General features: G+C 46.7%; 1 protein-coding gene across 3 annotated transcripts in view; it reads left to right on the forward strand.

Annotated features, from left to right (window-relative positions):
* The window catches only part of DNAH8 (dynein axonemal heavy chain 8), a 615,913-nt gene that overhangs the window by 55,341 nt on the left and 542,892 nt on the right, over positions 1–17,680 (forward strand). For all 3 annotated transcript variants that reach the window (XM_075925079.1, XM_025186355.2, XM_025186358.2), the window contains one exon: positions 9,979–10,155. In XM_075925079.1, the coding sequence (XP_075781194.1) occupies positions 9,979–10,155 (177 nt within the window). The remainder of the gene's footprint in view (positions 1–9,978; positions 10,156–17,680) is intronic.

Genomic DNA, 17,680 nt, shown 5'->3' on the forward strand with positions numbered 1-17,680 from the left:
CTGTCCGGAGCCCCAGCCCTGTGGAGCCATGGCAATGATGGCTGCCCAGTTGGTCGGCAGGGCACTGGGGCTAGCAAGAGGTGGGGAGCTGGCTGGGAGGCCAATGGTGGGACCAGGGGGGCCAGTGGTAGGGGTACAAAAATGACCTCCCCAGTGTGTTAAATTCCCTCATCTGGGACCAGTCAGGTCCAAAGATGCTGGACCACGGAGGCCCAACCTGTATAAGATATTGGTAACATGAGATAAATATCAGGGGGCATATCCTCGGCTGGTATAAATTGTCATTGTTCTTTTGACTTCAGAGGCGCTCTAGAATTGACACCAGCTGAATGTTTGTCCTCTGAAGTCCTGATCAGCTCTTTGCTTAGCTGTTACCAGTTGGCAGCTTACTGATGGTATCATAGCTGAAATAAGTCTTGCAGCAGCAGCATCAAGCTGCCTGGAAATTCTGTTGGTACATGAATGCTCAAATCCACCACCAGATGAGAGGAACTTTTCCAAAAAAGTTATACTAATTAAAACAATTGTCTTCTTCAATGTTTTCTCTCAAAAATAAAAATTAATTATCATAACCCCTGATTCAGGAACACACAGAAACATTTGCTTTAATCCATTTTAATTTAGGACAGGACTTGAACATTCGTTTAAGTCCAATTGACTTCACATGAAGCATATCCTTATGTGCTGTCCTGAATAGGGATGCTTTCTGAATCAAAACTGTCTGAATGCCATTAACAGTGTTTGTAGGGTTTTATTTTTTAGTGTTTATATCTTTGAAATATTTGTCTTAGTGCTCTCATCTGCCCTCTAAAGGAACTATTAGTGTCAAATGTGATCTTCAGCCTAGCAATATTTGTGATTTATGATGGTTGGTGGATATCTCCATTATGACAAAGTATACAAGAAGAAATTTTAATGTTTTAATTTTATCTTTAGAATTAGACCATCTGTATAAATAATGGTTAATCTTCAAGTGATTGTTCACATGGATTCACTCTTGATGCACCTGTGCCCGATGTGTGCAAGATCAGATTTGTTTGATTAGAAATGTCTGCTGGAGCTGTGTCTGTGCCCATTGTGTCATCCTGCTTCCTGTATTGAAGAATAGAAAGGGCAGAATGGCTTAAAACCATGCTGAGTTCCCTTTTACTGCCTCTAGTTATAAGGTGAACCTTGTGGTGTCCCCGCTCCTTTCTTTGTGAGGAACTAGAATGGTTTTCAAGTTTGAAGTTTTAGTATTTAGATTTTCTTTGCTATTTAATACGGTTGTTTCTTTATTTTTGTTAATACTAGTTAGAAGTAAAAGTAATTTTTTTTACTCTGTTTGGAGTTTTTCCTTGACACATATCTCCAGTATTTCCTCTAATTTTTATGTCTTGGGGGGTGTAGGCTTTGGAGTGGAGCTGTGAATTAGGGGTTTGAAATAGGGATGTAAGGGGACGTCTATACTTGCTTCCTAGTTCTAACTAGGGATGCAAATGTAGGCAACCGAAATTGCTAATGACGCGTGGATTTAAATATCCCACACTTCATTAGCATGATCTTGCCGGCGTGTTACTCTGCTCAACAGTTGTTTCGAAAGTGAAAGTTACTTCAAAAAATGAGGAGTAACGTTAGTTCAAACCAACGGGTTTGGCTCGAACTAACGCGTCCAGGCGCGCACTTTCACTTTCAAAACTGTTGTTGAGCATAGTAACGTGCCGGCGAGATCATGCTAATGAAGTGCGGGATATTTAAAACCCCGCTTCATTAGCAATTTCAGTTGCCTACATTTGCATCCCTAGTTCAAACTAGGGTGCAAGTGTAGACATACCCTACGCGACTAATCGACTAGTCACTTTTGCTTATCGGATAGTCAATACACTAGTTGATTAGTTGCTCCCTCCGCCCCCATGTTGCCTCTATCACAAAGAGGCAGCAAGGAGGGGGAAGAGGTGGAAGTGCTGGAGGGAGCCAACTTAAAAGCTGGTTCCTCCAGCTCTGGCTCCAGCTCCGTGGGAGGGGGCAGGGGCTCAGCAGCGGCCAACTTTGAAATGTACAAGTGTCCCTAGCAAGGGCTCTTGTGCATTTCAAAGAGCCTAGAGTGCAGGATTCAGAGTCCCCCACTGGTCCTGGGCTCCACACAGCTTTTCAATCTTTGAAGTGCACAAGAGTCCCTTATGGGCACTTCTACATTTCAGAGGTGGAATGCAGAAGTCCTTATAGACTAATCAAATAGTTGATGGAAATCCTATCTACTATTTGGTTAGTTAATTAATCAAAATTTAACATCCCTAGTCCGGGTCGCAGCTTATCCTCCATTTCCACAAGGGATCTACTGTTGGCCACTTGATACAAGGATGGGGAAGGACGTTCCCCTCACCAGACAAAGAATCTTCAGCTGGCTACCCTCATGGTGTTCAGCTGATTGGCCAACATCAGGAACCAGGGTGTGCTCATCACTGTTGTTGTATGAAGCTAAAGCCTGGACTCCCTATAGACAACATATTAAAAATCTGGAGAAATTCCACCAAAGGTACCTGAGGAGAATATTGGGCATCATGTAGCAGGACAGATGGACCAATGTTAGTGTCCTCACAGAGGCTGACTTGCGCAGCGTTGAGGCAATAGTTGCCCACAGGCAGCTACAATGGTCTGGTCACATGGTCTGGATGCCTGACAAACTCTTGCCTAAACAGATTTTCTATGCTCAGCTGAGGACCGAGACGAGCTCTCGTATTGGGCAGAGGAAATGCTACAGGGATGTTATTAAGAACACCTTGGTAAAGTGTGGCATTGACGTTGACACCTGGAAGAGGCAAGTGAAGGATCAGGTCACCTGGAGGACCACTTTCAAGAAGGGTGACCAGCACTTTGAGGTCAAGCGATATCTCCATAAAGAAGATCAGAGAGCCCAATGTAAGGAGTGTGCCTGGGCCCCTATTGGTGCCGCTAGTGCCGGCATTGCTGGAGATAGAGATCTCATATGCAGCCACTGCCAGAGAGCGTTCCTTGCCAGAGCTTAATTTCTCATCAACGCACTCATCAGTTAATAGGCGTCTAAGGGGAAATCTTACTTGATTCGAGGGATCCCAGAGAGAGAGATTGTCTCTGACTACTTGATTAACATCTTTGTATGTGGACCCTTCTCCCACTGTCTTTGGGGCTTCCCTGGGGCTCTGTTCATGGTTCTTTTGTATTGGCCATTTGCACCCCATCTTAGGGCAATTTAGTCTAATTGTTACTTTAAACCAGTGGTCTCCAACCTTTTTAACCACAAGATCACTTTTTCAATTTAAGTGCAATGTAAGATCTACCTCAAACATAAATACCCTTGCCCCTCCCTGCTCACGCCATCCCCTTTCCTCCCCATCTTCACTCACTTTCACTAGGATGGGGTAGAAGGTTGGGGTGCAGGCTCTGGTCTTGGACAAAGGGGTTCGGAATGTGGGAGGGAGGGGCCTGGGGTCCAGGAGGGGTTTCAGGGTGCAAGCTCTGGGAAGGAGTTTGGGTGCATGGGGACTCCTGTCTGGGGCAGGAGGTTGGGTGTAAGAGGAGGTTCTGGGCTGGGATGGGGGATCAGGAAGCAGGCTCTGGCTGGACACAGTTTGACTGAAGCAGCTTCTGGGTGATGGAGTTAAGGCAGGCTTACTTCTGCATTGGCCATGGTACCACTCCTGTAAGAAGCTGGCACGTACAGCAGTGGCTCCATGAGCTGCCTCTCATCTATAGTCACTAAGCCTCAGCTTCTACTGGCCACAGTTCCCCATTACTGATCAATGGGAGCTGCAGGAGTGTGTCTGCAGGCAAGGATAGCATGTGAAGACCCCCTGCTCTGCCATTCTCAGGGGCTACAGAGACATGCCAGCCCCTTCCAGGAGCAGTAGTTACCACAAGGACAGCCATGACAGGTTCAGCATTTTAGAATTCACTACTCCAAGAATTACATTTAAGTGCAAGAGAGAAATGAAAATGATGAAATGCACAGATCAGTCAAAAACAAAACACAACACACTTTGCAAGCAGTAAAAGTAACAACAAGAACTCAACTATGTGTTGGGTCAGGAGATGAGTGAAGGACAGTGTGTGTTTGTGAGAATGATAGAGGGACACACATTGTGTGAAAGTGACAGAGATTTGCATTGCCAAGCTCTCTTCATCCCCTTCTCTTTGTGTGAAGATAGGGTACAGAAGTGGGGGGAGGAGGGACACCCTGACATCAGTTCTGGCTCACGCCGGGTCTGGGAGCTCAGACTCTCCCTAAACAGTGACTGCTGCCACCCCGCGCTGCTTCCTCTTTCTCAGAAGCAGCAGCACAGGGTGTGAGACAGCTGGTCCGCAAGAGGAGCTGGTTTTTAAACTCTCCCCCCTCATGGACCAACTCCCACTTGGCACCCCACGCTGCTGCCTCTGCTACAGTGGCTGCTGGCCCCATCCCCGGGGACAATAGACTTGCAGACTAGCTCATAACATTTCATGAAGTTACTTGACTATTTAGTTAACCAATATTTAACATCTCTAATTTGAAATGTGGGAGGGGGATCAGGACTGGGGCAGAGGGTTGTGATGGAGGGTTGAAGGCTATGGCTGGGATATGGAATATGGGATGGGCCTGGGGATGAGGGATTTTGGGTACAGGCTCCCCTGAAAGAGAGGGCTCCCCCCAGTCTTCTGTCACTACAGAAACTCCCATCCATGTGAGAGGTGCCTCTCTGCTGCTGTGGCAGCTCCAGTGCAGCTGGGTTGGGCTGGAGAAGGGCCATCTCTGCTGGCTATGGCAGGTCCATGCTGTTAGGAACAGCAGGGGGAGAACTTTGAGAAGATACCTTTCCCCCTACCACAGCAGCTCGCTGGCCATATTCCTCCCTTTCAGGAGAACTTAGCTCCTCAGTAGTCATAGACAGTCCTCTTGCTCACTGCCTTTATGTCACTTGCCCAATGTCTGGTGTCTGGGACCACTTTCTTCTCTGGGTTCCAGCCTAGGGACCATCAGCTGAGCAGTATGGACCTTCTCTCTTTAGCCTCAATGCTCTATTCTCTGTTTGCCAGGAGCTTGGAATGGGTAACAAGACAGGATCACATGATGATTACCTGTTCTATTCATTCTCTCCACCGGATGATCTGAAACACTTTCAAGATCTCTTCAAACAAGTGGCAGGCACGCAGGAAATACAGCTGGCGGATGTTCCGGTTAAAAGGCACCGTCTCATGAAAAACCTCCGCCCACAACAACGTGCAAAGGTCGTGTTACCGATTGATGACGCGATCATGGAAGTGGCGGATGAGATATGGCAAACCTCAACATCGGTTACACCTATGAGTAAAAAGGCCGACAGAAATTATTTTGTTCCGGCGAAAGGATTGGACTTTTTATTCAATCACCCCCATCCTAACTCGTTGGTAGTGGACGTGGCGCAACGTAGGAGTAAGGCCCCACAGTACAGAAATATGTTTCCAGACAAGGACAATAAAAAATTAGATATTTTTGGTAGGAAAGTCTACTCCTCAGCCACACCGCTACTACGCATTGCAAGCTATTTGGTCCATCTATCGAACCATAATTTCGATAATTATGCAAAACTAGCAGAGTTACTGCACCATCTCCCAGACAACAAGAAACCACTCCTGAAAGCAATAGTACAAGAAGGGTACGCATCATGTAACACTGCACTACAGATTGCCATGCATGTGGCTGACACAGCGGCTCGAGCCACTGCTACAGGTATCGCCATGAGGAGATCATCATGGCTTTTGTCAGCAGGGGCTCCAAAGGAGATGCAAAACAAGGTTGAGGATCTACCATTTGACAAACTTAAACTCTTTGCGGCAAACACCGATGAGATCCTTCACTCGGGAAAAGACTCACGCACCACTCTACGTACACTTGGGATGTACACACCTTCCTTCAAACGTTGACGTTATTTCCCTTACCAATGGAGATATGATTTTAATTTTTCCAGACAGCAAGCACGTCCCTTCGACAACCAACGTACTAGGCAATGTCCTCAGCGCAAGCGGCCACAACAGGACCAATCAATCGTCGAGTAAGCAGCAGATTTGACTTGTTTGTCAAGGATGCAAGCCAACCGCCCATAATCAACACGGAAAACGAAACTCTTAATCTTTTTCACCATTGGCTACGATCATTTTATCATCAGTGGTCCAACATCACCACGGACAGATGGGTGTTAGAGGTAGTACAGTCCGGCCTCTCCATCCCCTTTCTCTCTATTCCCCCTGCCACTCCCCCTACCCTGTCCCTCTTCAGGGACCCCTCTCACGAGCAACTGCTGAAGCAAGAAGTTCAACGTTTGCTCACCATTGGGGCGACAAAGAGAGTTCCCAAGCAGTTCTGGGGAAAAGGCTTTTATTCTCGATATTTTCTCACGCCAAAGAAGTCGGGAAGCTGGAGACCCATTCTAGACTTTCGAAAGTTAAATCAGCACCTTCGAAAGCATCGTTTCAAGATGGTAACCTTATCAACTATTATTCCGTTGTTGAACAAAAGGGATTGGTTCAAAGTCCTCAACTTGCGGGACTCCTATTTCCACGTAGAGATTCACATGGTTCACAGGCATTTTCTTCACTTCCAATTAGGGGACGAGCACTATCAATAGAGGGTTCTACCATTTGGTCTAGCGTGTGCTCCCAGGGTTTTCACCAAAACATTAGCAGTGGTCGCGGCCCACCTGCACAGACTGGGGGTGACAATATTCCCCTATTTAGACGATTGGCTCCTCAGAGGCACGATGTATATGGAAACGTGCCATATGGTTTGGACAGTATCCAACAAGTTTGCTGCTCTGGGCCTTCTCATAAACGTAAAGAAGTCTTCACTGTTTCCATCCTAAAACCTCGTTTTTATAGGTGCACGGCTCGATTCAGCCATGGCACGAGCATACTTACCAACGGAACGCTTTATGGTAATCAAAGATCTGGTTCCCACACGTGTCTGTCTACAGCTGATGGGGCATATGGCTGCTGCCACCATCATAGTGAGCAACGCAAGGTTACGTTTTCGTTGCCTCCGGTGAAACACAGTGTTCACAGGCAGATAGTGGTGCCACAGTATGTCCGGGAGTCTCTACAGTGGTGGGCCAACCCGGCCAATCTTCTCACGGGCGTTCCATTTCATCGCCCGCAACCTACAAGACAAATAACCACAGATGCCTCCCTGACGGGTTGGGGAGCTCACATGGGCAATCTCACGGTCCAGGGACGCTGGTCGACACAAGAAATGCTACTGCATATCAATGTGCTCGAGTTGAGAGCGGTGCGGCATGCTTGCAAGCATTTCCAATTGCACATTCAGAATACAACAAGGTGGCGACCATGTTTTATATCAACAGACAAGGAGGTGCCCCATCCTGTTCTCTTTGTGCAGAGAGCATCCGTTTATGGAATTGGTGTATCAACAACAACACTGTTCTAACAACTTCGTATCTTCCAGGTGTCGACAACTTCATAGCGGATTCTCTCAGCAGGCGTTTTCCACACGACCACAAGTGGGAGATTCGCATGGATGTGGTGACTTGTATCTTTGCTTGATGGGGATTTCCGGCAATTGATTTATTCGCGACAGAACTCAATTAGAAATGTCCCGCCTATTGTTCAAAAGCCGGAATAGGAGATCACTCGCTGGGGGACACCTTTTTTCTCCACTGGGGGAGGTCGTTACTATATGCCTTTCCCCCAGTAGTCTTAATTTCCAAGGTTCTCGAAAAAATCAACGCAGACAAAGCCCGGGTGATCCTCTAGCCCCGGCATGGTTCTTAATGCTCCACCAGATGTCAGTGAGAGAGCCGTATCCTCTGCCGTCTCTTCTGAGTTTATTGCCCCAGGCAACGGATCTCTCAGTCATCTGAGACCCGAAGTTCTGCACCTCACGGCATGAATGCTTGTTGGTTTACCGACTCTGAGCAATCCTGTTCTCAGCGAGTCAAGCAAGTGTTGATGCATAGTATAAAACAGTCTACATGAACCACTTACAGAGCTAAGTGGTCCAAATTCCAAGCATGGTGTGCAGATATCAATGTAGACCCTCGTTTCGCAGCCCTACCTTTTATATTGGAATACCTTTCACAGCTGCATCACAACTGCCTGGCAGGTGCATCTCTATGAGTACACTTGGCAGCAATTAATGCATTCCATCATAAGGATGGGGATGTTTTCTTGTTCGCTCACCGTATTACAAAAAGGTTTCTGAAGGGGTTCTCGAATCTTCATCCCCCATGGAGGCCTCTTTCGCCTTTATGGAATTTAGATCTAGTCCTAGAAACTTTGACTCGTCCTCCCTTTGAGCCCTTGGCTATAGTAACGTTACACTTACTTACTGTCAAGCTTCTATTTCTCCTAGCCCTCACTTCGGCTCTCAGAGTGAGTGAGATAGCAGCTTTTATGGCCTCACCTCCATATACAGTTTTTTCTAAAGACTCGGTGACATTGAGGACTCATCCAGTGTTTATCCCGAAGGTTTCTTCTGAATTCCACGTAAATTAGCCAGTAGTTTTATCATGTTTCTTCCCAAAACCCCATACCTGAACGCAAGCAGCACAGTTGCATACGTTGGATGTGAGAAGATCCTTAGCATTTTACGTTGACGGAATGCGGGTTTTAGGAAAACAGACAGTTTACTGGTATCATTAGCGCACCATTCAAAAGGACAGACTCTAACTTCTCAGCATATTTCGAAACTGATAGTTTCATGTATATCCATGTGCCACTCGCTACAAGGGAAGCCTCTCCCTTCTCTTCCAAGGGCTCATTCGACTAGGGTAGTTGCTACTACTATGGCCTTTCTGAGTGGAGTGGAGCAGCAACATAGTATTCTAACGTGACTTTTATGAAGCACTATGCTATAGTCTATCAGTTTGCTTCAGACTCTTTTGTGGCTACAGCAGTACTTAATTGTTCTGGTAGTCTTGATTCCAGAGCGCTCTTATTCTGTTCTGGATACTGCTCCAGAGTCACCTAGAGTGGAGCACCCACGGGGCCACTCGAAGAAGAAAAAGAAGTTACTCACTCTGTGAAGTAACAATTGTTCTTCGAGATGTGCCTCGTGGATGCTCCACGACCCGCCCTTCCTCCCCGCTCTGGAATTATTTTTTATTTTTTCTTCCAGATGAGCGGGTGAGAGGAACTGATGGTTTCCGGCTCCCACGTGGCTGATCAAAGGTGCGAACGCTACCCTGGGGAATCATGCGTGTGCGAGCTGGAGGAGCACAGCTATGAAAGTCTCTGAGCCGCGGTGCCGGGACGGGACCCGACACCTAGAGTGGAGCACCCACGGGCACATCTCGAAGAACAATTGTTACTTCACGGGATGAGTAACTTCTTTTTTTCATAATGTTGTATTGACTTTCTTTAATGTATGTTTTATTTGCATGCCATGTTGTCTTAAAGAAATCAGAGACAAGTAATTTAATATAATCAAATTGTAGTTAATAAAGTTTGTAATTGGTTAAGTACATTTGAGTCTCGGGCTTTCCTCCTTCGCAGCCCCAGTCCCTTGCCACAAAAAGCCACCCCTAAACAATCTTTCGAACCTGTGGTTCATCACATTCCTCTTTTGAAAGTAGAATGTAAATGAGGCAAATCAAAAGTGCAAATGAAGCATGGATTTAAATATCCTGTGCTTCATTTCCATATTTGTGTCCGAGCGCTTTTTTGAAAAAAGGTTTTAAGTGAAAGCGTAGTCTAGAGGTGGTTCTTTCGAAAAAAACCCAGCCCTTTTTCAAACGAACCCGTACTCCTCATTTTTTCAGGAGTATGGGTTCTTTCGAAAAAGAGTAGGTATCACCAGTGGAAGTTGCCATTCCAAACAATCCATTCCCATGTGCATGGGATGCATACACAGCAAGAGTGGAATCTGTGTCGATAATTCATCTTGAAAATCATAGTTCCTGTAGGATAAAGAACATTTCTTTACATAGAGTATGAAATATCTAAAATAGAGGTGAAAACTGTTTTTAAAGTTAAAGGTATTTTTATTGATTGCAGGTTTTGATTGAGAGTGAACAGATGAGAAAAGAAGCTGATGATTCAGGACCATTGACTGAACTAGAACACTGGAAACGTACGTCTGCTAAATTCAATTTTATTATTGAGCAGATCAAAGGACCAAGTTGCAAAGCTGTCATAAATGTTCTAAATGTTGGACATTCCAAACTATTAAAGGTAATTCTTATTATGTTCTTTTTAAAACTCCTTTGATTGCTTTAAGCTAGAATCGTGGTCACCAACAGGTCGATTGCAAGTTACTGGTCGATTGCGAGGCCTCGACCAGTCGCTCGCGAGGCGTCCTGTCCGCCCCACCCCCATTTCCCTCCCACCCCCCAGAAGCCCCACTACTTACCTCAACAGAAAACTGAGGTAGTGTCGGCTTCAGAAGTCCCGCAGCTTAGTGCCACTTCTGGCGATTCTAGAAGTGCGCTAACTGCTCTGCCGGCCGGGTGTACTGCAGGAGGGAGCATCGGCTCCCTGCACCACACAGGAGGGGTGAGTCAGCCTCCCGGGAGGCGCGCAGGGAGTTTCCCGGCACGCGCGGGGGGGGTTGGGCCCGGGGCAGGCGTGTGCGCGGGGCTTCCCGGCGCGGGGGGGGTTGGCGCCGGGACAAGCGCACGTGGGGCTTCCCTGCGTGGGGGGCGGAGTTGGCGCCAGGGTAGGCGCGTGCGCGGGGCTTCCCTGCGCGGGGGGGGGTTGTTGGCCCCGGGGCAGGCGCACGCGCGTGGGGCTTCCCTGCGGGGGATGAGGGGGTCGGCCCCGGGGCAGGCACGCGCTGGTTTCCCTTGGCGGGGGGAATCCTGGGAGGAGGGAGATGCAGGGGACTCTCTGCCTCCACTGGCACCAAACTCCCCAGCGCCCACTCCCCAGCCACAGAACGCTGTCCCCACTCCTCTGTCCTCAACTACAGAATGCTGTCCCTACTCCACTGGCCCCAGCCACAGAACTCGGTCCCCATTACTGTCCCCTCTCTCCGAACTCTGTCCCCACTCTCCTGTCCCCAGGTACAGAACTCTGTCCCCACTCTCCTGTCCCCAGCTACAGAACTCTGTCCCTATTCCCGTCCCCACTCCCCGAACTTTGTCCTCATTCCCATCCCCACTTCCCGAACTCTGTCCCCACTGGCACCCTGTCCCCTGCTGCAGAATCCTGTCCTCTGCCCTCTGCCCTCCCAGCACCCTGTTCCCTCTCCCCTGCCCCCAGCCGCAGAACTCTGTCACCACAAAATGTATAATTATAAATGCTTCATTTTAGATTTAAATAGCATGAATATAAAACAGACCATTTATTTCATAACTATAAACACGTGATTTTAATTGTATGTATTGCATAATTTAAAAATAAACTGTTTATCAGAGTGTGTAAGTAAGGGCTGGGGATAGAAAGTGATGGACAGGAGGTGAATAGAGAGGGCGGGAATTCAAGGAAGGGGCGGAGCGGTAGATCTTCGTCTGTTCTGAGATTTAAAAAGTGATCTTGGGTGTAAAAATGTTGGAGACCACTGAGCTAGACTTTGATATTTATTTGATTTCATGGCATGGAGGGAGACTTTGTGAGAAGTAGGAGAAAAAAAAATAAAATATAGGCATAGTACACAGTATATGGAGAGAAATACCAACGATATAGAAATAAATTACAGTTACTGAAGCTCACTCAAAATAGTTTCAAGGTCTGCCTTAACTTTTTTTTCTGAGTATCATTAAGTTTGAGTGATTGCATATGTGAATTCTACTGGAGGTAAATATGCTTCCTGTGCACAGATGTCAATGATTTTTTTTCCCTCAGTAGTATCCATCAGGGGGTATGTCTATACTAGCCCCCTAGTTCAAACTAGGGAGGTTAATGTAGGCATTCAAAGTTGCAAATGAAGCCCGGGATTTAAATATCCCGGGCTTTATTTGCATCTTCCCGTCCGGGCGCCATTTTTAAATCCCCTTAGTCCGAACTAACTGCCCGCAGCTACATGTGGCAGTCAGATGTTAACTTAAACTAAATCCTTAGTTCGAGTTAACTGTTACACCTTGTGGAATGAGGTGTAACAGTTAACTCAAACTAAGGACTTAGTTCAAGTTAACATTTGATTGCCGCGTGTAGCCGCGGGCAGTTAGTTTGGAATAAGGGGATTTAAAAATGGCGCCCAGACGGGAAGATGAAAATAAAGCCCGGGATATTTAAAGCCCGTGCTTCATTTGCAACTTCTATTGCTTACATTAGCCTCCCTAGTTCGAGCTAGGGGGCTAGTTTAGACATACCCAGGGTGTGGCTCGAATGCCTGCTGTCACTCCATGCCTCTATATACCAGTATAAGAGAGTGGAGCTGCCTCCCTGCCCTTCTTTTTCTTCCTACTAGCACTGACTCTTGTTGGAACAATTCTAGACTTGACTAATTCCAGACCCTCATTCTTCTTTGTATATGTTCCTCAATTAGTAGTTATGGTTAATTTTAGACTGTTTTACACAATTTTAGGAGTAGGAGTCTGTCTTCGGTCTCTTTGGACCTTTTTTCTCTTGCTGGAGTTTAAGTCCTTCTGGACATGCACAAAGCCTATGCCAGTCAGCAATGTCCATCCAATTTGCCTGAAATGTTTCAGAGAATCTCACGTTAGTGACACATGTCACATCTATAAAGTTTCAAGCCTGGATCAAAACAAGATAGGGTGGTTAGACTTTAGTGCTTGCTTATAAATGCAGTACTTTGACCCCCCCTTAGCATCATCACATGGAGAAAATACACCAAATACATCTACATTTTTAAAGTGTGTGCCACTGGTGATATCTCTGGCTCTTTGGTCCCACGTGGGCTTTCTTCAGGTTCTGCTTCTTCCTTAGCATTGAAGCTTATCTTGTCTAATGGGAGGCCTCCTGTGATTTCCTCACTACTGCCGTTTCTGGGCTTGGGCTACCTCTCACCAATCTATTGGGATCGGCCCACATACTCCTCCTCAGATGTACAGATCAAACGAAGAAAGAACACACAAACAGCTAAGGAAAAAAAATAAAACAGGAGTGAATTATGCAACTGAGCATGCTGGACAGTAAATGAAAGATGGTGGCCTTCCAGCTATTACCAATCAAGAAAGACACTATCTATAACATCATTACTAGGATGAGTTTCATATGAATATTTGTTTCATGATACTGTGCGTCTTGCCTCAGTTTTCCTTATTTTATCAGCAATGATATAATTACAAAAAAAGTTATAAAGGCATGGTCAGAATTTTACTAGTAGCAGCTGGCCAACAATATGTTGCCTTAAGAGACAGATAGCAGAGTTACTCATAAGAAATACTAATTTTATAAGTTCAATTATTTTTTTTTCTCTGTTAGTTCTTCTTGTTGTTTTTCTTAGTCTTAGCAAGTTAGCTAGTTAGTAAAAAAACCCACTTTTTTTCTGTTATCAAAATGCCCAGATTTTTGGGTTTCAAGAACTGTGTTTCCTGCAGAGAGGCAATGCCGGTTTCTGATGGATATTCTCAATGTGCCAGATGCCTTGTTGAAGACTACTCACCTCAGGACTGACCTCAGTGTGTAGGAGTGGGATTTTAGGTTTAATAATGTAGTAATATATGACTTAATTTTATCCTGCTAGCCATGCTTTTTTCTTGTGACCCTCAGTAGGCCCTTCAGTTAAACTAACATTTCTTTGTTTTAAGGTTTAGTAAGTAAGCTTTCTTTGTTTTAAGATTTAGTAAATAAAAGTCAGGATCTTCTATTGTGTCTATGTTAATGAGATTAGAGGAATGTTGAAGGCCCGGGCCTTCAATGTGAACTGTTTTGATTACAAGATTTAGTAAGGTTTAATTTACAATGCTTTTTGCTTTTCCTCAATATAAAACACTGCTGTTTACATACCTTTGAAGGTCTCTGTGAAAGGCTGTTTGTATTAATGAGAGATGTATGCTTCAGGAAGAGATAAGGTATGAAGGCCGTCATTAAAGCCAGATGGTCAAAAGAGAAGGGGGAGAATACAGGGTGAAGACAGACTCATTGGCATCAGAAAATCATCAGTGCGCATCATGATTAAGGAAGGGTTAGATTGACAGCTCTAAAGGTGAAGGCTGGCACTCCTAAAGACAACTGATTAACAATGCAGGACAGGATGACCTCTCTGAGGTGTTTTGGAATATTAACATCAAAAGATAGCATGGATTAAGGAGTAACTGGTCACAGACTGACACAGCAGAATCCATAGACTTCAACAGAGAAAGAGGATTATAAAAGCAGGGTGCTTTGCCATGGAACTTTGGATTCATTTTGCCACCAACTCCAGGAGCATTGGATCGCGACCGACAAAGCCTGGCTCCCCTCTGTGATCAATTTGGCTGGCCACTAGATTGATCCAGATTCTGGACTGGTAACTATAACATTGACTGGTGGGACTGTGTGCATGGTGTGTGTGTGTGTGTGTGTGTGTGAGAGAGAGAGAGAGAGAGAGAGAGAGAGAAAAGCGTATGCTAACTGTTGTATTCTCAATAAATGCGGCGTGTTGCCTTATCCCCCTGAAAAAGATCCCATGTGCTTCTTTTAAGCATAACATTTTTGGTGGAGAATGCGAAGGGGGAAGAATATGCGCTGTAATTATTGACAATACTGCTAAAAAGGTATACAATAAACTTAAAGGTGATTGATCATTCAGGTGTGCACACCCCCGGTCATAGAGATATTGTATTAATTGTTGGTATTTTATGAATTGAGAATTTGTAATGATTACAAGGTATACACACCCTCGGTCGTAGCAGGGCTGAGTAACAGGAGAAAGGTTTAGCATTCCTCTCTCCATCCCAAACTGCTGGGGGGAAATTTGACTATGCCTGGGGAAATACAGGAAATAATTGGAGGTGGGTCAACCAGGAAATAATTGGAGGTGGATATACCCTTGGTTGTAGCAAGGTCAGGCAGTAGGAGGAGGACTTAGAGATGCTCGCTCCAAACCAAAAAAACTTAGGTGCATACACCCTCAGCTGTAGCAAGACTGAGCACAAGAGGAGAATTTAGTGTTTCTCGCTCTGATCCTGGGATGGATTTTTATGTTTGGTGTATGAACCCTCGGTGGTAGTAGTTTGAGTAATACAGAGGGAGGCTTAGCGTCTTTCCCTCTGGCCCGGAATGGGTTAAGATCATAAACCCCGGCACTGGCACAGGCAAATACGAGATCTTAAAATAATTAGAAATAACAGCCAGGAGTGAAGTGGTATTTGACTACGGGGGGCTGTCTGCCAGGGGAAATACAGTACCCTGTGTCAACCATATACACTGGGAAGGTCGTGGGTACACTGACGGGTGTCGAGATCATAAGAACCTAAGGAAGGATGTGGATTCTGTGGCAGTGGCCAGATGTCTGGAGGATACCTTTAACAAGTAGGAATGAATGCAGAAGGATGGTTTGGCAGTGGCAGTTCTTCTTTGAGTGGCCCCATGGATGCTCCACTCTAGGGGTAAGTCTACACTACATGGCTCTGTCAACGGAGCCATGTAGATTTGTTTATTGGGCAAAGGGAAATGAAGCGGCAATTTAAATAATCGCCGCTTCATTTAAATTTACATGGCTGCCGCGCTGAGCCGACAAACAGCTGATCAGCTGTTTGTCGGCTCAGCGCGCTAGTCTGGACGCTCCCCTGCCGACATCAAAGTCCTTTGTCGGCAGCCCCGGTAAACCTCATCCCACGAGGAATAACGGGGCTGCCGACAAAGGGCTTTGATGTCGGCAGGGGAGCGTCCAGACTAGCTTGCCGAGCCGACAAACAGCTGATCAGCTGGTTGTCGGCTCAGTGCGGCAGCCATGTAAATTTAAATGAAGCGGCGATTATTTAAATCGCCGCTTCATTTCCCTTTGCCTACAACCCTCATCTACATGGCTCCGTTGATGGAGCCATGTAGTCTAGACACAGCCTAGGTGTTGGGTCCCGTCCTGGCGCTGCGGCTCGGAGACTTTTCATAGCTGTGCTCCGCCAGCTTGCGCATGCATGGTTCACCAGGATAGCATTCGCGCCTTTGATCAGCCGCGCGTGAGCTGGCAACCGTCAGTTCCTTTCAACCGCCTCAGATCGCGGTCAAAGCTCCCTGATCTCTTTCTTCAGTGATGTTTTTAGATAGTTTTCTATCTGTAAATAGTTAAAGTTTAGTGTTAGTCATGTTCCTGTTACTTGATCTCCTGTTCAAAAAGAAAAAAAAAGTTTTTCTCTCAAAACCGTTTTTCTTTGAGAAGCGCTGCAGCAAAGTGCTAAAGTGGTGAAATTGACTACCCACAGCGGGGATTACACAGGCATTCAGTTTCTCTAACTGTGCTGACAATGCCTGGATCAACTGGCTTTAAAAAATGCTTGGTGTGCCGTGAAGCCATGCCAACGGCTGACGACCATGACACTTGTATCAGGTGCCTGGGGGAAACTCATGTCCCTGACAAGTGCACCCATTGTCGCAAACTAATCTCAAGAGCCTGGAGGGAGCGGGAGATGAAGACAAGGATGTTAATGTTCAGCAAGGCATTACAGCCTGACCCAATCCCTCCCTCAGCCACAAAAGCCTCCGAGCATAAAACGAGAGCAGCTTCTCCGGGACCGGCTATCTCCAAGACATCAAAGCTGTTCCCAACGTGCTCTCTCCCTGCGGCAGGCACAACATCGTCAGGGACTTCCAAGGTGACCCCCGGGGGGTCCAGACAACTTGCTGGGGCTGGGATGAGAGAGCCCCCACCGCCCAGCGTGAGAGCGGCTTCAGCGCCGACATCGGGAGCGGCGTCACAGCTGGCCAGCAAGTCTGCACCGGCTTCAGCTGCGCGCTCCCTGAAATTGACAGACGCGCCGGTGCCGCAATTGACCAACCTCTTGGCACTGGCTTCAGCGGCACCTGAGGTAATGGCGCCTGCCTCACCTGCCCCGACGATGGCATTGGCACCGTCCCCTCCAGCACCGGTATCTGAGGCAGAACATTTCAATGCCTCAGACTCGGCACCATTGTTAACCCCAGCACCAGGCATCCTACCGGCACCAGCATCAGCGCAGCAACAGCTGATTTCTCCGGCACCGCTTCATTTCCACTCGGTGCCTGGCTCCCCTGTGGCGCTGGGGATGGATGAGGCTTCAAGACCTAGGAAGTCATTGTCAAAGACCTATTATAGGGACAGGTCTTTTTCTCCAGCTGTTTCACCAGGAAGGCATGGTCGCTATCGTGGCTATGTTTCTCCTTCATGGATCATGTACAGACGGCATAATTATAGGGATGCAGTGTATTTAGAGGCACATCGGTCCTGTTCACGATCCCGTTCACCCTCCCAATTTTCAAAGTACGGGTCTGTTAGACATTCTCCATGTCGCTTCTATTATATCCAACATGGTAGTGCACGCTCATCTCGACACTCCTCCCCATCGTGTTCTGAGCGCTACTATGAGCGCTATCATAGATCATATGACGATCGTCCCCAGCGTGACCATACACCATCATCGCGTAGGGGATCTTCCTGCATCTGCCAACCACCACCAGCAGAATACTTACCTCACTGTCACAACCACTAGACTCACCTTCTCCAGCTAAGAGTCCAACGATTCAGCTAGACCAATCCCAACCGGAAGAGGGACAGTTGTCTGAAGCAGAAGACCCTAAACCGGAAACTTCTCCAGCAGACTGCTCCTCGTTGTCCCCGGATGAGGTGATATGCCCAGCTGACATCTCCCCACCGGATGATCTCAAACACTTTCAGGAT

The sequence above is a fragment of the Pelodiscus sinensis genome, chromosome 3, assembly GCF_049634645.1.
Source record: "Pelodiscus sinensis isolate JC-2024 chromosome 3, ASM4963464v1, whole genome shotgun sequence".
Taxonomy (NCBI): domain Eukaryota; kingdom Metazoa; phylum Chordata; order Testudines; family Trionychidae; genus Pelodiscus; species Pelodiscus sinensis.